The 25067-nt window shown below is 33.7% G+C and overlaps 1 protein-coding gene across 4 annotated transcripts in view; it reads left to right on the top strand.

Moving 5' to 3' along the window:
• LOC126775947 (hemicentin-1-like) overlaps positions 1-25067 on the top strand; it is a 229835-nt gene that overhangs the window by 202053 nt on the left and 2715 nt on the right. For all 4 annotated transcript variants that reach the window (XM_050498164.1, XM_050498163.1, XM_050498162.1 and 1 more), the window contains exons 2-10: positions 19007-19203; positions 20088-20214; positions 21312-21508; positions 22098-22208; positions 22517-22717; positions 23354-23517; positions 23662-23815; positions 24144-24274; positions 24785-24944. In XM_050498164.1, the coding sequence (XP_050354121.1) occupies positions 19116-19203; positions 20088-20214; positions 21312-21508; positions 22098-22208; positions 22517-22717; positions 23354-23517; positions 23662-23815; positions 24144-24274; positions 24785-24944 (1333 nt within the window). In that variant the 5' untranslated portion in view covers positions 19007-19115. The remainder of the gene's footprint in view (positions 1-19006; positions 19204-20087; positions 20215-21311; positions 21509-22097; positions 22209-22516; positions 22718-23353; positions 23518-23661; positions 23816-24143; positions 24275-24784; positions 24945-25067) is intronic.

The raw sequence follows: 25067 nt of genomic DNA, 5'->3' as shown, positions 1-25067 counted from the left end.
ATGTGATGCCTTACGCTGGATATATTGGGGATAATTTCCAACTTATGCACGACAACGCACGACCTCACGTCGCTAGAATTGTTAAAGACTATCTCAGGGAAGTCGAAATTCCAGTTATGCAGTGGCCAGCCAATAGTCCGGACTTAAACCCGATAGAGCACCTCTGGGACCAGCTAAAACGTACGGTTCGAGCACGAAATCCAATTCCAGAAACCCTGAATCAACTGGAAGCTGCCCTAACTGAAGAATGGCAACGGACCCCACAGGAAGACATTAAAAAGCTAATCAGGTCACTTAATAGGCGTATGCAGGCAGTGATTAGGTCAAGAGGAGGAAACACTCCCTATTAAAGTAAGATTTAGGCACCCAAATTTAAAAACAAACGGCATAATCGTTTTGTACACAAAAAAATAAAATTGCGTAAAATTTTGTGTTTTCGTGTTTTGTCACATATTTACCTAAAAACCTATTTTTTGCGCACTATTTCTGTTTTTGTACAATCCTACGATTGCATTTTTTCATTATCAATCTTAAAAATATAAATATGTGGTAGTTTAAAACCATACGATAGCTTTTTTACAAAAAATGTAGGTGGGTCGATTTTTTTGGAGGCCAGTGTATAATATATAACAAATGAAACTTCGTTCCAACTGGATTTCCCACAATTCCTCTTGTATTTTCATATTATAACTCAACGCTTGGTTCGGTGGGTTTAGTAACAAAAGATAAAATGTATTATAATAAATAAGGCGACTTTTTTAATAATGATATTTATATTAAATAAGCTACTTAACCAATATACATACATAAAACTTATACCAGAAAACGAAGCGCTTTTCGGAAAAAGTTTTAATATATCATATTATTATATGAGTAGTTGAATTTCGCAATTTTTTCCAATTCTGACGGTTGGCGTGGTTGGTAGATAATTGCCTTTCACGCCGAAGGTTCGATTCTCACCCAGGACAGACATTTATGTGCATGAACATGTCTGTTTGTCCTGAGTCTGGGTGTAATTATATATATATATAAGTATGTATTTACAAAAGAAAAGTAGTATATGTAGTATATCAGTTGTCTGGTTTCTATAGCACAAGCTTTGTACAAGCTAAATTTGGGATCAGATGGCCGTGTGTGAAAAATGTCTCAGGATATTATTATTATATTTCATGCGCTTTGAAATTAGACTATTGACGTGACAAGTGTAAATTGCATCACGAACACAAAATGTATTCCGCAAAGCGAAGCCAAGTAGTCTTCTTATAATTAAGAAATTGCTATTTATTTCTCCATTGTTTGTACAATTGGAAGATTTAACACCTGTTTCTAAGTTTCTTATATCAAAAGGTATTATGTTATACAGACACATTTATAAACAAATTCTTTTCTAATGCATTATGAAACGTGTTCATTGTAACCGCGGTAACATTTCAAGTTTTATTTACACGGCGGTACCGGCAGCGAACCATAAACGACCGCGGTGGTCTGTATGTCCTTTGTTTATAGAAACCATTCCAATAGTGATAAAACAAAAAAAAAATCACGACAAAAATTGTGTTTTTTTAACGCGATGAAAGTAAAGTTACGAATCTGCGTGCTTAGAAGTCAAACTTTAAAATAAAATTGTTTTTAATCTTCCATTGAGAACAATTCAGAGGTTGTTGACTCGTAGCCACGCTTAAGCTAATTTAATAGTTTTTGTCTCGCCTTTTAATATTTATGTTTATGTTGATAATAACTAACAGATTCTCGCAGTGGTTTTAGTTTTACGGAATTAATTCTCCTTTCATCTCTCATTCCATCACAATGAGAAGTCATTATTATGTGAGTTTATATTTTTAATGATAATTAAAACCAAAATTTTATATTATAAATTAATAATAAAATTTATTAGCATCAGCCATTTGTAATCCATTCTGGACTTAGGACTCCCAAAGTTCGCCAAAGCTCCGTCTCCCACACTCACTCGGTTCCTGGCACCTTTTCGACGTCGGTGTACCTGGCGAGCTTTTTACGCTTTATATGCCGAACAAAATTTTATTAAATCAATTAAAAATTGAGACTGATGTATTTAAATATAATTGAATTATTCCATATAACCATATGCCTGTAATGGTTCCAAATAGGGAATTAAGGAAGCGCGTTTTTCACGAAATTTCACGAAAATACTTTTAAAGTTGCATTACCTTACAAAATTATAACATAGGCAATGTATACATATATAGTAGGTTTTGTTTTTGATAATATCAGATTTTATGTATATATATATATGGTTAAGTTTTTCCTTAACCATATAATATCTAAAGTTGTAAAAAGACAAAAAAAAACTACGTTTAATTCGCTTCATACATATTATTTTGTAGTAATGGCAATATAATAGGGCTTTTTAAGTATAGGTTTGGATTTGAACATAATTATTTTAGTCATTCGTCTTATCATTACTTTAAGCCTATATCACTCAGTATGTTCGCGTCGCGTAGACGCAGTTAAAGTCATATGTGAGAGCTAAGTACTCTTCCCGACTTCATTTTAGACTGAATGGAAGCAGCTTAATAATTCCATAGCTGCCTAAACAAGTCCTAGTTCTTTGATGTTTTGAATGGTTTTCTCGTATTTTTTTTTACTTATGTAGCAGATGAAAATTTAAATAATTTATATATTTATATAGAAAGTATAATATCCTAAATAATTTAATATCATCAACGTACAACTTGACACTACAATAAATATGTAGATATATGAAATTTGAGCGGGAGTTACGTCTTGCAATTGGGGCAATAAGAAGAGACTGCGAAATTTTGATTTTAAGGAATACAAATAAATAAATTTATATCAACATGATTGGCTTAAAACATTTTTAGTAAACAAGTTCAAATATGATTGTCTTATCCTTATATAGCGATTACTTAAACAGCGTGACATATCAAAATTAAAGAAGCCACTGTTCGAATTATGGCCACGTAGGATGTGGCAGCGTTCCCTCGTTGAAAATCAGTATCTAGACGAAAAAATTAAGCAGGACTTTCCTGTAAAGTCAATAAGACGGGCTGTTTAAAAATTATTTTTTACACCTTGGAGTATTCCAAGATCTTTGAACTGCAAAAGCTATACATAAATATGTAAGTAACGGCTAAAATAGCTATAATTTGAAATTTCAAACAAATATTGGCAGCGCTTGTTCGCTTCAGCATTTTCTCTTCGGTTCCGGCGATTTGATTAGGACACTCTATCTAATTATGATGAATGTATACATTAGAAGATGTTATCAGCTGATAACGTTTTCATCAATAATTAATTATCTAACACAGTAACTAGTATTAACTTGTCATATTGACACATGTAACGTCATGGTTAACATCGTGACGGCATACAAAGTGAAAACATAATCAAGTTTGATGGCGATTCCATCCTTCTAATAGATTTTGGCCATGGTGACCAATTTCAGAGCCAATAACCCAACTGCGCGTAAGTGTGTGTGTATGTGTGTGCTGATAGACCGATACTTTCAGAGGCGAGACATTCGAATAAGGGGCATTGTGGTCTCTCTCAGATCAGCCTAACCATTCGCATATTAAAACATAACGTATCCAACATAAAAACTGACAAGGAAAAGTAGTTAGAACATCAACGGCTATCTAAACCGAAGACTACGGGTTCAAACCTGAACAAGGACCACTGAATTTCTTTACACTTAAGTTGTTTTTATAATTCATCACAAACATCGTAAGGGAACCGACTTATTTCGGTGAAAATCTGACCTATATGATGAACTCAAAGTCCACCACGCTACTCCAAATGACATTGAAGGTATAAGCCCCAAAGGTTCACTTCAAAGAAATGAAGCCAGCAATGGGAATTTATATAATATTAAATACTAATTAAAAAAAGTTACCAATAAATTAGGTATTCTCTATTCATAAATGATTTGGGTCATATTTAAATTAGACAGCTTATTATCGTAATTACAATTTATCTAAATCAATTGAGTGTGGTCGTGATAGTAGTATTTTCCAGTTATAAATTTCCAAAACTTTTACTTTTAAGGCCTTTGTCATAAATTTTATAGGTAGCAAAGAATTTGGGATTGGATTTTTTTAGAAACGGAACGTAAAACAGAATATCATTTACGTTTAAATGTCTCTTTCATTAAAATTACTTAAAATCTCATTGTGTTTTAAACTTAAATAATTTCTTTAAATACCTCTACTTATACATTAATAGAAAAATAAACCATAATTGTTTTAAATTAAAAGAATCGAATTGATATGAAATATTTGGAATATATAAATAACTGTCCACTGTCAATATAAACATAATATACTCCTAGTAAGTAATATATAAAAATAAAAAGTCAAATAACGGAACAAACGGATTAAGTAAGTTCTCATATTCGTTAGATTTATTTTGTTTTAATATTTATTTATCCACCGATAGTGTTTTATTATGACGTGGGTTTTAATAACATTAAAATTAAACTAAAATTGTTTGCTCTTAAAAACTATAAAAATAACGACAAAATATCTCGTACAACCAAACTGCAAATTAAAGTTGGTTTTTAATTTTTTTCATATTGTATTATTTGAAACATATTTATAAATAAACTGTGAAATCTAATAATCTTAGCTAATGACAGCGTTATAAATTTCAAATCAATTATACAGTATAGAAATTAACTTAGCACCGGACTTTCGAAATATACGTTTATTTGTTCTTCCAAAGAAACATCTACCAATTATTTTATTTATTTCAATAAATATAAAGGAACATATCAAATTTAAATAACAAATGCCATTCTTACGATACATCTTATATACAACACCTACACATTTAACGCGCTCGCTCCACACCTGTGAATCAACATTGAAATTAAGATGTTTGAAATTTTTCGAAACTTGATTACGAAAAGTACTAAATTGTTTATAGAAGTTTAACAATGTTCTTTATATTCAGTATAACTGATATTCATTTTTTAAGTGTTTTGGACCTAAAATCCGGTGATATAATTTACTCGTAAGATATAATATCTAGATATATGAAAGCGAAATACGAGTACCGCTGGCTAACTCATCACGAGAGCTCCGAAACTGTCCGATTAACTTGAAATTTTGCATAGTTACTCTCATTAACGTGAAATTTTGCATAGTAGCTCACTAGGAACGGATTTTACGCAAATCATGTCATAATATTTTTTTTACTATCTGAAATTTGCAGCTAAACTAGCTATTTAACTAAATTATAAAAATAAAGGTAAATATTCGACATTCGACATTCGACAATTGCAAACGGCTGTATGTAATCGCTACGCAAATAATTATTATAAAACAGTATATAAGTCGATAATCGGGAGTGAACTTTTGAAAAATAGTTAAAGTTTGTGTTAATGACAATAATTTTATGTGTTAAATTATATCTAAATGTGAATTATATAAATTAAAACTACAAATTTCAAATTTTATTTGTTAAATTGCAATAGTAGTGTGCAGTGTTTGAAGTGAACGCGTAAGCGACGCTTATTTCCCGGCGCTTATGACCTTTTGGTCGCTGGTTTGACTGCAATTCAACAATCGGTCTGTTAAGCAGAGTTACTCTTAGCTTTTTTTCTACCTACATTTTTTGTGATAATAATATATATGCAAAATGGATTGTAAACATTGTTCAGAGATCGTAAGACCAGAAGAAATGATTAGATGTACGGCTTGTCAAAGTATGTATCATTACTCATGTGTTGGTATAAATGAAAGCGACTTTAAAAAGATTCTGCCTATGAATAAAGCTAAATGGAAATGTCCAGTTTGCAAAATATCTAAGAAAAATAATATAAGTCCAAAATTAAATACGATCTCTGATAAAATAAATACAAATCAAGCCCAAATCATAGATATTAAATCGTTGATTGCACATTTTGATGAGCGCTTCAATAGTTTGCATTACACAATGGAGTCATTCAAATCTTTTATTACTGATGAATTTAAAAAGCTCTCAGAATCTGTTACTTTTTGGTCTACAAAAATTAATACGATCGAGTCTTCCATTAATTCTGTTGTTGATCGAATGAATGATCTAGATAAGGAAGTTACTAAAATAGAAAATTATGAAACAGAACTCGTGGAGTTGAAACTTAAGCTTAGAGAATTATCGGAAAACACTAACAGAAATGAACAGTGGGTGCGTCGCTCTAATATTCAAATAAATGGTATTCCACAAAATAAGGGCGAAAACTTAGTCCATATTATTAAGACCCTTGCTGAAAAAAGTGGTTACCCCATAAATTTTAATACCGATGTTGATTTTGTAACAAGGGTAGCGGTAAGGAATGATTCGTCTGAAAATAAATCGCGTCCCATTATTTTAAAAATGCAAGCACGTTACAAAAAGGATGATTTTCTTTCATCGTTAAGGAAGTTAAAAAATCTGAAAGCATGCGACATTGGTTTTTCAGGCAGAAATAATCCTATTTACATAAATGACCACCTGTCCACTTACAACAAGGCTCTTTTGAATGAAGCTCGACGAAAATGCAAAGAGAAAAGTTACTTATTCTGCTGGGTTCGAAATTGCACTGTTATGGTTCGTAAGACTAACAATTCACCAGTTATTCACATTACTTCCAAAGAGTGTTTAAACAAAATTTTATAAGCGTTATTAATTTGTTGGTTTATAATATTAAAGTATGTTACTTTGTTCAGTTTTTTAAGAATATTTTTTGTAGTTTTATATTTTTACTTGTTTTCGTTAATATTTTAATTATATTTATTAAGAAAATTAGGCTGATATTGTATTGTTTTATGGACTTGAAGGTATGTTTTAATTCTTATCTGGCATCTAGGTGCATTGAAAAGCTATTTCTCTTTAATATTATTACTCACAATAATTATAATTTAAAATATATATTACTATGTACTTAAATATTTATTATCAAAATGTTAGAGGATTGCGCACTAAAACTTTACAGTTCTATTTTAATTTGTTAAATTCCAATTATGACGTAATTTGTCTAAGCGAGACCTGGTTACTTCCTAATATCTTTGATGAAGAACTCTTCGATTCACGCTATAACGTATACCGGAATGATCGTGACTATGCACTTCTAGGGGTAAGTAAGGGTGGTGGTACACTTATAGCAGTACGTCGTGGCATCTATGTCGACATGCAACACTCTAGGACACCAATGTCTCTTCCAGGTGCTGATATAACTTTTGTTAATATAGTGGTCGGACAGGGTTTAAGTAAACAAAAACTACGACTTTTCTGTTGCTATTTCCCTCAAAATCAACACCAGAGCGATTCTGAAGCCACATTTTTTGAGTTCTTATCAGATTTAAATTTGAATAACCCTTTTGATAAATATATTGTTGTAGGAGATTTCAACATGGGAGATATTGTGTGGTCACATAACTCTGAAAATACGCTAGCTATCCAAAACCCATCCGAAAATAATTTAATTATGCAACTATTTGCTTTTATGTGCTTCTCTGGCTGGTGTCAGTATAATGGGATTTTTAATGGTAATAATAGACTATTGGATCTCGTTCTGTCTAACTGTAGTTGTTCGGTCGATAGAACAACACCATTATCTTTGCCTGAAGACGTTCATCATCCGTCTCTCTCTGTGTTGACGGATATTATGTTGAATGATTCAAATTTACGTTATGCTCCTCGAATTGTTCGTCGCTTTCATGTTGCTGACTACAACGCAATTAACAATGAGCTAAATAATATTGATTGGGTGGAACAATTCGAAACATGTGATATAATTAACGCAGTAGATAAGTTTTATTTAATAGTTAATAATATTGTGGATCGCTTTGTACCAGCTAAAACAGTATACGATATCAATAAATATCCTGTATGGTTTAGCAAGTTTTTAATTAAATTGATTAAAAAGAAATTACAAGTGCATAAACGATGGAAAATTTATGGTCATAATAGTGACTATGACAAATTTGCTGACCTTCGACACAGAACTAAATTGATGGAAAGAGAGTGTTATAATGTCTTTATTGCTAGGGCTGAAGATAATATTCATCACAGTTCTCGGAAATTCTGGTCATTTATAAAATCAAAGAAAGGTAGTAATAATATACCTGACACCATGTTTCATGACAATACGGTTGGCTCCGACGGCCCATCGATCTCTAATCTATTTAGTAACTACTTTAAATCAGTTTTTGAAGTAGAAGTGAATCAACCCGAGGTTGATTATTTAAACAAGCATAGTAGTCAGTCCTTAATTAGTACTATTAATGTATCATGCCGTACCATTGAAAGATATCTCTCAAAACTTGACTCGTCTAAAGGCAGTGGCCCAGATGGATTACATCCTATGTTTTTAAAACGATGCAGTAAATCTTTATCAATCCCTTTACATTTACTCTTTAACAAATCCATATATTCAGGCATACTACCACCTGTTTGGAAAAAATCGCTTGTTGTTCCCATTTTTAAAAATGGAGATAAGCATATTGTCAAAAACTATCGTGGAATATCAATGTTATCTATCATACCTAAATTATTTGAGAAGATTATTTACGATACTTTGTTTCCTTTAATAAAACCTCTGCTCATTACCCAACAACATGGATTCGTAAATAAAAGATCAGTTGAGTCTAATCTTGTTGAGTTTCTCGATGTTGTTCTTTCAGCCATGGAGAGAGGACATCAGGTTGACACTGTGTATACCGATTACTCAAAAGCATTTGATAAAATTCCACATACGCTATTAATTAAAAAACTTGCATATACTGGTATACACGGCGATTTGCTAAGATGGATAACGTCGTATCTCCGTGACAGAACTCAAGCAGTCGCTGTCAAGGGACACATTTCTAGTTTTGTCCCCATAACATCTGGGGTTCCTCAGGGCTCTCACCTCGGTCCCCTATTGTTTAACATTTTCATTAATGATATACTAAAAAATCTTCAAAATCCTGACATACTTCTATATGCCGATGATACAAAACTATTTAAAATCATAAAAAGAAGTGATGACTGCTCAAACTTGCAATATGATTTGGATATTTTAGTGCAATATTGTTCATCTAATGGCCTACATCTTAACTTTGAAAAATGCAATGTAATAACATTTTCTAGAAAAAAAAATCCAATTTTATTTGATTACACAATTTCCAATCATTTAATTAAGAGGGTAACCGAGGTTAGGGACCTAGGAGTGCTTCTAGATTCTAATTTATTATTTGACAGGCATGTGAATAAAATTATCGCAAAAGCTTACAGTATGATGGGTTTCATATTTCGCCAGGGAAGAGACTTTAAGCATATCAATACATATAATGTGTTGTATAACTCGTATGTAAGATCTAATTTGGAATTCGCTTCAACGGTTTGGAATCCACAATACTCTAAGTATGTTATGGCTATCGAAAATGTTCAGAATAAATTTATTAGAAGATTAACGCGTAAATTTGGGTCCAATGCTATTAATAAGCTTAATATTTTGTCGCTTGAGAAACGCAGGGAATGCAAAGATCAGGTTTTTCTTTACAAAATTGTAAATAATTTTGTCGATTCAATGTACTTAGTCAACAACATTTATATCAAGTGCTCACATTCCATTGCCCGTTCAAAACATACCTTTTATGTCCCAATGTGTAGAACGAACTATGCTAAAAATCGCTTTTTAGTAAGAGCATGTGACAATCATAATAAACGCTACACTAGTATAGATATATTTAACGAAAATTTATTTAAGTTCAAAGAAGCTCTAAAAAACTGTATTTGTCAGTAATATACTTATCGTTTTTTTTTTTTTTCTGTTTTAAATTATTTTTAATACTTTATTCATATATCTTAATAAATTGTTAAATAACTTGTTATCGTTAGGTTCACTCCATGTTTGTTTGTATAAGTGGAAACTTTGTTGGCTTAAGTGAAATTTATTTTGTTACTAAATTTTATGTATTATATTATGCTGTATGTTTCCCAAATAAATAAAAATAAAAAAATAAAAATAAATAAAAATAAAGTCAAAATAAAATTAATTCAATAATTATCTCACATTGTCTTTAAATCGAAATTTTACACGATTCATGTGACGACAAGCGGCTACAAGTACAGATTTCATAACAAATAAAAGACACAATACAATACTTACTTTATTTTGCACCAAAACAAGGGAAATAAAAACGAACAAGGAATACAGAAAAAAACACAAAGGACGGTCTTATTGCTATAGCAGTTACCTCTTCCGGCCTAGCTTTGGGTCGAGGACATCACTTAATTAAAATAGAGCGGCTAGGCTTATGATGGGGATGAAAATTAATAAACCAATCAATGAATAAACCTTTCAATTATAAATGTATACATATATCGTTTCTAAAAAAGACGGAAGGCTTTCGCCCAGCTTTGGGACATTTTCAAGCTGTTACTTCACTTTTTTTACATATGAACCTAATAATGTTTAATGTGTAATTAAAATAAACCAAACCCACACTCTGAAATGTTTGACCTGAATCCTGATTACAACCCGCGACTCTATTATCATAATTTTTGCTCTACCATCTTAGTTTAAAGTTAATGCAGAAACTTCCTGCGCTTCAGAATTACTTATAATATTCTAGTAGTTAAAAATAATAGCTTTACACGGCATTAATAATAAGCCTTGACATAATACGAAACCAATTATATTGGTGACCGAAAAAAACGCTCTCAAATGTTACGTGACCTGCGGCTACGGTGTTAACTATTACCACACAAAGATTATATACATACATATATAAATGATATTGCGTCTTATCACGTTAAAACAGAATTTATTTTAGACCAACATAATGTAATAGCTTACGACTATTATCGACTAGTGGCTTCGGAAGGTCGTACCAAAATATTTTCAACATCTTCATTTTTTCCAAATAAAACTAATTCGAGACATTTCTTGATTGTGTAATATTTTGTTATGTTCGAAAATTATTAAGATATCGAGTTCTCAGTAATAGTATTTTCAATGTAATATAGGATTGAATAAGTTTCGAACAATTTCATTACCCATGTAACTCCGGAAGTGAATTAGACTGTTTCTAGACTCTACTGGCTCTGAGTAATGTTTATACTCGTACCTTCTTAAGTAAACGAAGAAAAATATTAGTTTTTTTTTTAATAGTATAAAATTCGTGGAATTTATTAAGTTATATTCTTATAAGCTAGTCCCACTGATCTGCGAGGTAGTCAGAGTGATAGAATATATACATATTGATATAACAATATAGGTAAGCCATTTAATAACAAATGGTCCATATGGTCGTTTTTTTATAATTTGGTATGTAATTTGAATGACCTTACAAAATACTTTACAGAATCACAAATTATTTGTCTACATATGTATATAAAAATCTATTTATTTATCGTCATATTACATATTGACAATAATTGAGACCATTTTATGTTCCACTGCCTATTTTATTGTTCTTACAATGAAGCGTTACTCATCATAGTCATCAAAATCAGCCCTTATCAGTCCACTGCTGAACATAAGCCTCTGACTTCTTCCATCTCACACCACTGATCTCGATCTGCAGCTCTCTTCCTCTAACCCCTCCTTGCTACCTTACGAATATCATCCTAATTAGCTGTACTACGTTTCCCAACACGCGATCTCTACTCGCGTATAGTCTGCTCCACCGGCCAGCAGCTTGTTATTTATCTGAATTATATAGGTAACTTTGATTCTTTGACGAATAACTTTGTTCTGGATTTGATCCCTAAGAGAAATTCCGAGCACAGCTCTCTCCATAACTCCCTAACTAACCTTGAATTGTTGGACAAACTGCTCAGTGAATGGCCATGTTTCGGCTCCGTGTGTCTTTACAGCCAGGACACAATGATTATAAATTATGGGTGATGAGAAGACTTCACGAAGTTTTAGAATTCCTGACTTTTTAAATTATTTCTTTCTTGTAGGCATATATTGTAATCTGGTTACTTTAGTTACATAATATATATCTATGCTAATTTACAATCCGACCTTCAAACATATCTTGCTGAAGAGTTTGTTATGTGTAACCATTAATTGATTATTAATTAATTATTGGCACAGTTTACTTCATATCTGGATTACATTTACAATCTAAAATCTAGACATTTTGGAGTAAATTAATTATTGCTTTTTTTTCTTAAGCAAGCTCCACTTTCTGTCTAGAATAGATAACATAAAATAGATGTTCATTACATTACATATATTACATTAACTTAGCTTTGGTGTGACAAACATAAGATATAATAATAATAATATCCTGGGACATTTTTCACACACGGCCATCTGATCCCAAATTAAGCTTGTTTAGAGCTTGTACTATGGAAACCAGACAACTAATATACTACATATACTATTTTTCTTTTGTAAATACATAATTATATAGATAATTACCCAGACTCAGGACAAACAGACATGTTCATGAGAATAACATTTATATATACAATAGATACAAAAGCCTGTAATATTTGCGTTTCGGAATCTCAACACAGTGTGATATATAGTAGAGGATATTTGGCTGTCAGATTGATAAATAAAAATATATTTATCAAAAGTTTTATTTTTCAAGGTGAACGACTGCAAAACCGTTGTATCTAAATAAGCGTGTTGTAAAATATCTGTTATAAAATTAGCTATAAAATATTTCTTTTATGAGAATAAGTTAAATCAAGTGAAGCATATTTTGTAAATTCTGAGTTATGTCATCATAAAATTATATTATCTATAGAATTATTATCATATAGAGAATATTATTTTTGTATCCGACCACCGATTATTGTCAAACTTGTTTAAATATGCAAGTTTATATATAATAGACAAATGTGTATTATAAAGTTTCGGTTTATAATATAATCAAATATGAATAACATTTTTATTTTTATGATTCAACTATTAATATTTAAAAATAACAATTATAATCATTTATTGTCAGCATAATATAACTTCTAACAATGTTCGAGAATAACCTCTAACATCATGTAACTGCCCATTTCGTTTATTTATAAACCTTCAGATTTCGACCACTTGGTTTCAAATCATTGAATTTGTGGGGTGAAAAAATATTATGATTTTTTTGTAAGGACCTCATTGACAGTCCGGAGGACTAGGGAGTTGGCTTTGCATTCCAGTGCCTTGGAAACGCACTAAAAGCCGTTTCTATTATGGAACTGAGGTAATAGTGTGCGTGTGAGTGTTTGCGCACACGCTAATAGTGCTTTATATATCCTCAGCGTAGTTGGCTAGAGTGGCTATTGATTTTCGATACGAAATTCGTTAAGAATGACATAAATATTATAATACAATAGACAGTTAACAAGATATCTATCAGCTCTAGATATCGTGTTTCAAACGTCATTACATACTATTTCGAAAGAACTGGTTGAAGTTTCAATCTGCACTTTTTATTATGAAACAATATTATGATTATTGAGCACATAACTATAAAATAGGTTCTGGCTATACCGGATCTAGAAGCTATCATAATGTGGAAGTTCCGTATCAAATCGTATTACTTCGTCGTGTATCTAGGAAAATAACCAAACTTTCATCTTTTGGTAGTGATTTTGATGTGTATATTCCTAAGATAAAGCTACTTATATTTTAAGCACCTTGAATTGATACTTATTAACAGTGTATAATTCAGAATAGGATTATGTTATGCCCCGTGGTAGGGCTTCATGCAGACCCATCTGGGTGGGTACCACCCACTCATCAGATATTCTGTCGCTAAACAGTAATACTTAGTATTGTTGCATTCCGGTTTGAAGGGTGAGCCAGGTCGGTGGCACATTGGTGACGTGAGGAATGGTTATTATTTCTTACATTGCCAATGTCTATGGCGGTGGTGACCACTTACCATTAGGTGACCCATTTGCTCGACCGACTACCTATAACATTAAAAAAAATGTTGATATTACATAATCAATGGAATATAAAAAAATAAGATTATACCCACGAAATGTCCTACTGCTGGGCTTCTCTGATTGGAGGGAAATATTTGCAACATATTCCACCACGCTGTTCCAATGGCGGTTGATATTGTACTTTAAGAAGGGTCAATGGTTCTTGGTCGGGTTTGATCCACAAACTTCATTTATAATTCACGTCTTCTATTACGATCGAAAGTATTATAAATCAAAACCGTAGCTCACAATATTTTGCCATGCGGTATACATATGTATATAATTTATCTGTCATCGAGATCTTTCGTTCGAGCATAAGAGGCTCATTGATCAATAATAAGAAATTTCATTTTATCTGATCAAAAAGTACAAATTTGAACAATGTATTGCAAACAATGGAAGTCGTGACTCTTATTTCAGAGATGTATAATCAAGTTTGCAATCTTTAAAATTGGGATCTCACAATTGTTTTCCTTAACTATTTTAAAATATTTTAAAAATTACATGTTTTTAATTGATTTCTATTATTTATATTTAAATTAAGAGTAAAGTTTTTGTTCGGAGAGAGTTCGAATTTTCGACCACTGGGCGAACACAAGTTTATGTAAAAAGATAAAAGAGCAAATAGACAACATTAAGAATTATTAACTTACTAACGATGGAGTGCCGTGGAGTACCGGCTTAGAATAGTACTCCCCCAATCTCATCCCGTGGGTGTCGTAAGAGGCGACTGAGGGACGGGGAAAAGGGAGGATGGGCAGCAGCGTCCCCCCTCCCATAAACATCTTACCCCCCTACTGCGCTCGCCAACACGCCTGCCCAGCGCGGCGAGTAAGGGCAAACCCCTCCCTTAATGGCAGATGCGCCCAAAAAAAGACCCCCAGTTACCGGCAAGCCCGCTAGGCCCGACCAAGGTAGCGGTCGCGGTATCGGCAGGGCAGGGGATGCTAAGAATCACCGGTTCACGGCAGGCTACCGTATAAAACAACTGCACATGGCAACGTATAATGGACGCTCGATGAGGCTGGACCATCACCTCGCCGAATTAGAAGTAGAGTTAAGTCATATAAACTGGCATATACTGAGGTTATCTGAAGTCCGAAGACAGGGGGAGGACACGATAACTCTAGAGTCCGGTAACTTACTCTACTTCCGCGAAGGTGATAACCTCTCCCAGGGTGGTGTCGGTTTTCTAGTCAAAAAGGATCTCATTAGCAGCATTGTGGAAATCAGTAGTGTGTCGTACCGGGTAGCGTACCTTGTCCTAAAACTTTCCGACAGGTACTCCCTGAAGGTCGTACAGGTATATGCGCCAACTTCGACATAATCTGATGATGTGGTCGAAGCGATGTACGAGGACATCGCAAAGGCCCTCAACGACACCTCGAAGGCCCACTACAATGTTGTTATGGGAGACTTTAATGCTAAAGTGGGAGTACAAGATAGCGGTGAATCGAAAGTCGGACCTTACGGCTTGGGCTGCAGAAATGACAGGGGGCAAATGCTGGTAAACTTTCTCGAAGCGCAGGGGCTTTTTTTGATGAATTCTTTCTTTCAAAAGAAGCCTCAGAGGAGGTGGACCTGGCGAAGCCCCGATAACGTGACAAGGAACGAGATAGACTTTATCATTTCGAATAAAAGGCAAATATTTAGAGATGTTTCAGTGATCAACAGGTTTAATACCGGAAGTGATCACCGCTTGGTTCGAGGCACTCTAAATATCAACTTAAAAGCCGAAAGATCGAGAATGATGAGGTCTACTCTCCGACCTACCATGCTCCAAGCTGCTCAAGGCTCCGAAAAGTTCCAAATGGAACTTCAAAATCAATTCACCGCGTTGGAAACCATAAGCAGCATTGATGAGAGAACCGACACGCTGGTCAAAACACTGCAAAACACATCCCGCAAGTGTTTTCCGCCACAGAGAAGAGACAACGCACCAAAACTCTCTGCTGAGACACTCGAGCTCATGAGAAAACGACGAGAACTACCATCGTTTTTGTCAGATAAGGCCTTAAATCGAATAATAAAAACGCTGACGCGAAGCGATCTCCGACGCTCCAATACCCGTGCCATCAAGGCTGCGATTGAGCAAAATCGGGGATCGAAAATGTTCGCTCGCAAGTTTGGGAGGCCGCGTCTGACAAAACTTAAAACTGAAAATGGTGGGGTCGTTAACTCTAGGCCTGAGATTGTCGGAGAAGTAGAGAGGTTTTATGGGCAGTTGTTCTCATCAAGATCGGATAAACCCGTGGGAATCAGTATTGATGACCAGCGCGCCCCTCTTATGCGCCATTACTCCGAGGAGCTCCCGGTCGTTGACCAAGGAGAGATTAGGGCGGCTCTAGAACAGCTTAAAAACAACAAAGCTCCGGGAGATGACGGAATCACAACAGAGTTGCTTAAGGCAGGCGGGACTCCGGTCCTGAAAGAGCTAGCAAGCCTCTTTAATTCCGTCATCCAACATGGCAAGACCCCGGATACGTGGAGCGGGAGTGAGGTGGTACTGTTTTTCACGAAAGGTGATAAAACCCTCTTGAAAAACTACAGACCAATCTCCCTCCTGAGTCACTTGTATAAGCTGTTCTCAAGAGTCGTCACGAAGCGTCTCGCCAGACGACTTGACGAGTTCCAGCCCCCAGAGCAAGCCGGCTTTCGATCAGGCTACAGCACCGTGGACCACATCCATACTGTTCGGCAGATTGTGCAGAAGACCGAAGAGTACAATCAGCCGCTGTGTATGGCATTTGTGGACTACGAGAAAGCCTTCGACTCCATCGAAACCTGGGCAGTGGTCGACTCATTGCAGAGATGTCATATCGATTGGAGATATATCGAGGTACTGAGATGTCTGTACAACGCCGCTACAATGACTGTCCACATCCAGGACTGTAAGACGAAGGCGATCCAACTGCGCAGAGGGGTGAGACAGGGGGATGTAATATCCTCGAAACTGTTCACCAAAGCGTTGGAAGACGTTTTCAAAACGCTGGATTGGACTAGGTATGGAGTCAATGTAAACGGCGAGTACATCTCACACCTTCGATTTGCCGACGATATCGTCATCATAGCAGAGTCGCTGGAACAACTCACCGAAATGCTGCGTAGCCTAGGCGAGTCTTCCCGGTGTGTCGGTCTCGGTATGAACTTGGACAAGACCAAGGTCATGTTCAATAGGCATGTCGTGCCGGGACCGATATACGTCGAGGGGAAACCTCTCGAAGTTGTTAGTGAATATACCTACCTAGGACAGATAATACAAGTCGGTAGGAACAACTTCGAGAAGGAAGCCGATCGAAGAATTCGCTTGGGATGGGCAGTATTTGGCAACCTTCGTCAAGTCCTCAAGTCGTCTATACCGCAATGTTTGAAGACGAAAGTCTTCAACCAATGCGTCTTACCTTCCATGACATACGGTGCCGAAACGTGGACACTAACTGCGGGACTAGTCCACAAATTCAAAGTCGCTCAGCGTGCTATGGAGCGAGCTATGCTCGGAGTATCTTTGAAGGATAAGATCAGAAATGAGTTTATCCGGAAAATAACCGGAGTCACCGACATAGCTTGCAAAATTAGCAGGCTGAAGTGGCAGTGGGCTGGTCACGTATGTCGTAGGACCGATGGCCGTTGGAGCAGATTGGCTGTTGATTGATTGATAACGATATTTTAAAATACAAGTATCAGTGTTATTATATATTTTTGTCAATTTTAATTTTATTATAACAAATATCATAATACATACAAACTTTGAATTGTACTTAATTCGTATTGGTTGTGTGTGTTTATTATTTAATAAATATATAACCTTAATTAAGAATATAGAAATTAATAATAACACAAAACAATATGTCATGTAAGTATTAACTACGAAACAAACATATGAACATACATATCTTATTGCGAACGGTAGTTGAACGTGAAGATAAAGTTTATCTGTCCTCTGAGAACTTTCATTATTATTGTTAAAATTATAATATATTATATTCAACCTGAACAAATATTACGTTGTCCTTTTCCAGTTTTATTACAACCGATCCGAATTTTCCGAATGATATATGTATTGGTAAAGATAAGAAAAACTAAAACGGATATGAGACAATAGGTTTATATTTAATAATGGTTTAGTAACTGCCTGTTAATGTCCCAATGTTGGACTAAGGCCTCCTCTCCCTTTTGAGGAGAAGATTTGGAACTTATTCTACCACGCTGCTGCAATGCTGCGGGTTGATAAAATAAACATGTGGGAGAATTTAAGTGAAATTAGACACGTGAGGGTTTCCTCACGATGTTTTCCTTCACCGTCAAGCACGAGATTTATTATAAACACAAATTAAGCACATGAAAATTCAGTGGTGCTTGCCCGGGTTTGAACCCATGATCATCAGTTAAGATTCACGCGTTATAACCATTAGGCCATCAATAATACTTATATGCAATTTATTACAACCTTTATAAAGAACTAAATGTTCTCGAGACTCCATGAAGCGCACAAATTGATTGTTCCCGAAAACCCCTAACTGTCTATCGCTATCCATATCCTCCCAGACTACCTCTATGTAAAAGTTAATTACGATCAGCTCAGTGGTTTATATGTCATGTAATATATGTAGGTAATATGTCATGTATCTCTTGTCTGTTTGTTTATTATCTAATAACCAACAAACAGACTAGAGTTATTATTTCAGTATGATAAAATCCGTAAACTAAAATAAATAAAGAACATTTGTACAGCTTTTTTTAATAAGCTTCTACACTAACCTAATAAAATATATTACAAACGAATACAGATAGAGGTTTACCAGGTCCCTGTTACATGTACCGCCATAAGCTGAACCCTATTTAATATCATTGATCGTATTGATCTGAACTCAACTTACATTGGAAAAATAATAAGTAATTCGTAGTTATTTATAGTATGTATTAAAAGTTTAATAATAACATGCGATACATACATGGGAAAATATATGTTTATGCTCCACTCGCATTAGCGTGGAATGTAGTGGAATAATCTCCAAACCTTCTTATCAAAAGAAGAGTCGGCTATATCCCAGCAGGAGGACATTAACTGCCTATTTCTTATTCCTTAAGAAATTTACAATATCAAATTTGATTGTTTCAGATTACTGGAGTTTGATCAGTGATAATGTAATCTGTACGAAAACAAAAGAAATGGTTTAAAAAAAATGCATCATCGCCTGGGCCAATGAAAGAGATGCGCAGGAGTATGGATGGACCGTAGGATGCGCGTCATTCCGGCGCTTATTTGCTTCATGTTCACCTTATCACCTGTCTTAGCATTTATACCTGGAGTTGACGGTAAGTGCACATAACTAAAATAACATTTTTTTGCCGGATTTCATGCACCTTTAGTTGGCAGTAAAGTAGGTCAAAGGCCTACCTAACCTATGTTCTATATTAATAATAGCAACAAGAAACATAACTTGATCTGTATCATCCAGCGATCAACCCAATGACATGACATTGGTGATATATGTTGCAATATGAATGGATAAACTTAACCTAACTACCTAAATTTAGTTTGCTTGTCTGATTTTTTACTCAAATAATATTTAATATAAAATTAAAAATTTAAATAACCCCCGAAAAAAAACCGCTTAAAATTATAAAATAAAATTGTTGGGGTTTTAACTTTATTATAAGTTACCTAGTCATATTTTAATACAAGCGTTGTCGCCTCGGAGGATGACAATATCAAATCAATCAGAATTGTGAAAGTTTTTAAGACCCTTTTGTCAAGTAGGAAATGAGCTAATATATCAAATGCCTCAATAGATTCATAGCTAAGAACCATCCCGGTCACATCTAGTTTGAAACAGAAAAAGTCGTACTTATGCCACAGGTAGACACACATATACACACATTAACTACAATTCACTTTTTACATCAGGATTTAAAAAGAAAATAAACGAATTTATACTCATACAGATAATATCTTAACCGTTTATTTTCCTCCGGATCCTATCATATTATTGCCAATGTGATATTAAGAGTAGTTAGATGAGAAAGCTGCTTCTATGAAAATAAAGTTCTTTCAAATAACATAAAACTGAGCAAACGTGAAATGATACAACTAATGCCATCTTTGGAACACAACTGAACTATTATGAGCTTCTGGATTCGTACAGCTATATAAGCTTTTCTTGTTTTCTCGTTTAAATAACAGATGGCGTTACTTTTAGGTCCAGTCATAGCTCAAGAAGCTATAGAGGGAGGTAAAACTACGTTGTTCTGTGATTCTGCAACAGATTCCCCAAATGACGAGCTGATGCTTTTAGTTTGGTACAAGGACAATGCGCCTATTTATAGGTAGGTATATTAAATTTTGATGAACTCACCAGTTTGGAATAATTTCTTCTAAAGCATATCTAAGTATTCATTAGGCTAAATATGTGAGACAACAAAAATCGAAAACTGCTCAATTAATATTAAAGTAATACTTATACCCGATGTTTAGCGAGTGATTAGTTAATCAATGCTGTCTTTTTTTTCAATATCAAATCAATAATTATAGAAAGAGATAAATTATTGTGTAACTAAACAACCGCTAAGCAAATTTTATAAGACCGATATTCGTTATATCTATATCAAGCATTTTATTTATTTAAAAATACTTTACATTAAATGCGATAAGAAATAGACGTGGAAAATAAATGAAACAAGGACATTGTGTTCAGAGGATTACGTGTGAGGGTAAAATACATTCTTGATACACCATAAGTATACTTCAGGTTTAATTGTAAAAATTAATTATCTATAATTAAATTTAATTATTCATATGTCCTTAATTTAAATAATTTATTGTTGACGCATGAGGATAAAACAATTGTTACGCATGATAACAAAACACATTTAAAGGCCATAATTATTTTCATAATTTCAGCCACAAATTAGGAATAAAATACTTCGAAGTAATTATAAAACATTTGAACTATAAATTCGAATCTATTGTTAAAAGATTCTCTTAACGTGTATTATATATTAAATGTTTAACTAAAATTTGGAATCAAATGTGAAATCTCTTCTAGAGGGAGCCCTAATTATTATTATAACACGAAATATAAACCATTTCTAAAAGCTTAATGTAATAATTATATTTTATTTTAAAATAAAAACTCTAGTGCGTAGGCGTAGTGCATGTTCGTTTGGATCTTAGTAGAATTCGTGGTAGTTCCATTGAAGAGTGCGAGAAGTATTGGTAAACTTATAACCGTGATTTTGAGATTATTCTATCGCTTTGCTCCAATGTGACAGTTTCACCCTACACATGTATCATATGAAGTGCAAACGCAAATCAATTATATGGTAAATGTTTTGCTTAATTTAATTTGAACCCACACTTCACCTGTTCTAGTCACTGGGCCACCTCGTCTATTTAGTGTAATTTAATCTAGAGCTTTTTTTAGTTACGATGCTCGTATAGCCAGCGAATGGTCTAGCTCATCATTCAATACCAGTAGCAGATTAAAGGCAGACCTGCAAAATGAACCTACAGCACTCACCATAACAAAATTAAGAGGTGATGATCAGGCACTTTACCATTGCCGAGTGGATTTCCTTCTAGCACCAACCAGGAATATTGGTGTCAATTTAACGGTCATTGGTAAGAAATTAATATTTATTTTGGATTTAATCAATTTCGGAAACTATTAATAAATTTCGAAATAAAAACATGTGTGTAAAAACTTAGATAAAAATACCGTTAATTTTCTCCGTGTATAAATTACTTTGTAAAATATTAATAATAAGTATAGTATAGTATAATATCCTGGGACATTTTTCACACACGGCCATCTGATCCCAAATTAAGCTTGTACAAAGCTTGTGCTATGGAAACCAGACAACTGATATACTACATATACTACTTTTTTTTTTGTAAATACATACTTATATAGATAATTACACCCAGACTCAGGACAAACATTCATGTTCATGCACACAAATGTATGTCCTGGGTGGGAATCGAACCCACAACCTTCGGCGTGAAAGGCAAGTGTTCTACCAACCACGCCAACCGGCTCGTCATATATATATACTAGTATTAACCTAGACAAATAGGAAATCTAATAAAAAAATATTTCGAAATAAACTTGTTTACGTAAGCGTAGCGCTTCAAAATTTCCTGAGTCTTTTTACATTTTAAATTTATTGAATTTCAAATTATTTATTAATAAGCAATATTTTGTTTTCAGTTCTCCCCAGTCAACCATTCTTTTTGGATGAACTCGGAAACAAAGTGGAAAGTAAAATTGGACCGTACCACGAAGGTGATACGTTAGTCCTGAGCTGCCTTGTTATTGGAGGTGAGCTCAAGATATTTACTGAGAAAATATTCAAACTATACATGCTCATGATCATTGTCAATGTTGCCCAATAAAAAATATTTTACATCTAATATATTAATCATTCAGATTTATAATTTATATAAAATAACCGACAACTATGATATAGTTCTTATATTGAAGTAAAATATTTGTAAAACGATTATAATATGTTTTATATTTCCATGAATTTAAAATAAATAAATTGTATTTTGTTTTTGATTTCTACGAAAACTTCAAAATAAATAAATTCATTTAATTTCTTTAGTATGCTATTGTTTTCATATTAGGTCGTCCACCTCCAAGAATAATTTGGTATTCCGGCAAAGATCTGGTTGATGCATCAGACGGAGCTAGCGATATACCGGGAGTAAGAGAGAACGAATTATACCTTCCTCTTACTCGTCACAACGCCGAGTCTCTCTCATGTAAAGCCAGTAATACAGACCTTATTCCTCCGCTGAGAGCTTCACTGCAAATTGAATTGTTTTGTAAGTATTTAGAAAATAAAAAGCAAAACTATATCTTTGGTCTATACCAGAGTACTTTTACTCTAGCTGTGCCATCACTTACATCTAGCCTTCTACCACTTGCCCACGGTACCGTCTGAATTTTCCCTTATCCTTGATTCTTTTCATTCTTATTTTATCGTCAATTAAAACATAATTTCAAAATTATATGTATACATATTATAGTAGCATATTTTTAGCAATAAATAGAATTTTGGCGGAATACCAAAAATAAACATAGCATCTATACAGTGGCTGGTATTTCAAAGTACAGGCTAATAAATTGGTTTTAGTTGAAATTGCACAAAAAATAGTTCACAATCAACAATGAAAGAGAATGAAAAAAATCAGTAAGATGTCTTCAAAACTTCTTTTTGCAAGAAAAGTCATTTAACAGGTTTTGATGTACGTGCTGTCTCAGTTGCTAGAAACTCAAGACACTAGAACTGACAACCTGATGTTGTTAATTCTATCTAATGATATTGCTGGTATTTAGTCTACGAATAAAGGCGAACCCCAGATTATTGATAAGAAATCCATACTGAATTAATATATCTTAATTTTTAAAAAGTGAACAAATATACAATATTGTGGTTTATATGCGTTTATTATTTTCAGTACCAGCATATAACGTTACTATACACTGGGTGCGCGGGTTAGTAGAAGACTCTCTAAGAGCAGGTAGACCAGCAATCGTGCAATGCATAGCTCATGGCTCCTACCCTCCACCCGAGATTACGTGGTGGCTGGATCACCGACATCTCACACAACATAGCAATCAAGTAAATAGCTTTTGATACTTAATACTCACTACAAATTAGTACTAGTATACTAATGACTAAATTCAATAAAAAGTGTTTTTAATTTTTTTGTCACCATTTTTATCTACATTTATTAATAGAGGGCATTTGTTCGTTCGCAATTAGAGTTGGGATAATGTAACCCGAAAAGCTGAGTCGTTTTTGGAGTTTACGCCTGCGGTAAACGAAAATGGTGCAACACTGGCTTGCGTCGCAACCAACACTGCGATGGAACCAGGAAGGGACTCAAAAGCAGATGTCATCATTTTAAATGTTACCTGTAAGTTCTACATTCAAGTCTTTGGGCTCTAGACAACATAGTAACAGTCCATAATATTCCGCTAGGCAAAAGTCTCCCTCTCCTCATTAGGAAGGAGCCTGAAGCTGATTTCACCACGCTGCTTAAATGAGAGTTTGGTGGATAATGATGAAAAGACATGTCATTTAAGTTCCTTCGAAATGTTTTCCTTTACTGCTGAACGCGAAATAAATTATAAAAAACATATGCTCTACCACTTTCTAAGGCCTTCTCTTCTCAAGAATATAACTATCAAATTATGATGTTTGATTTTGGTAAACACGTGGTAATCTAACGAATTTATTTATAGATAGTCCAATAGTAGAATTATCAAAACTAGGAGATGGAAGACTGAATGAAGTGGTCGAGTTGGACAGCTTGCATTTGGAGTGTGAAGTTAAAGCAAACCCACCAGTTTTGAGCTTTACTTGGTATTTTAATGTAAGCATGACATTTATATTATTACTTAACCATTAATTTCTAAATAATTAAGATACACATTTAAAAAAGTATAAAATTTAATAGGGTTTTAAAAGCTAGGATCAATTCATAGATTTATTTTGTATATATTTTTAAATAATAATAATGATAAACTTAAGTCTTCAAATGCCTCCACTATAAATTTAAAATAATAATAGAAAACTGTTTTATTAAATTAAATATCAATATCCTGAAATTGGTAAAGTGAAGTAATTTAAATCGTTAACAATAATAATTGTTTCGAAATTGCTTGTAAGCTTATGAGCTGCTTTTTGGCTCAATGTTTCTTTGAGAATTTAATTTACAAATGAAGGCTTTTTTTCCTACACAACATAACTATAATCACTAATAAGCAAAAAATAAAAGAATTAATGAATTAATGAAAAGAGCACTAGTTATATTTATTCAGTTATGTGAGGATGCGAGTTTTTTTTCATTAGTTATCTTTTTTCGTCACATTTTTATTTTCAGGACATAGAAATACGACCTAATAGATGGTGGGGTAGTCAGGTTGCATCTCAAACGCTATTAGTAGAAGAAGCTACAAGGAGACACGCTGGTCGATACTCCTGTGCAGCTCGGAATAATATTGGAGAAACAAGAGCGGAATCTATCAATATCACTGTATTTTGTAAGCAATCATTAACGAGTGAATCCAAACTTTCTTATCATTCATTAAATTTATAAAAGTATTTATTTGCGTCTCTATTTACATGGTGAAATATTGAAATACTCATAATATGAATATATACTA

Source organism: Nymphalis io, chromosome 19, assembly GCF_905147045.1.
Source record: "Nymphalis io chromosome 19, ilAglIoxx1.1, whole genome shotgun sequence".
NCBI classification, from domain to species: Eukaryota; Metazoa; Arthropoda; class Insecta; order Lepidoptera; family Nymphalidae; genus Nymphalis; species Nymphalis io.
This window is presented reverse-complemented; position numbering and strand designations above follow the sequence as displayed.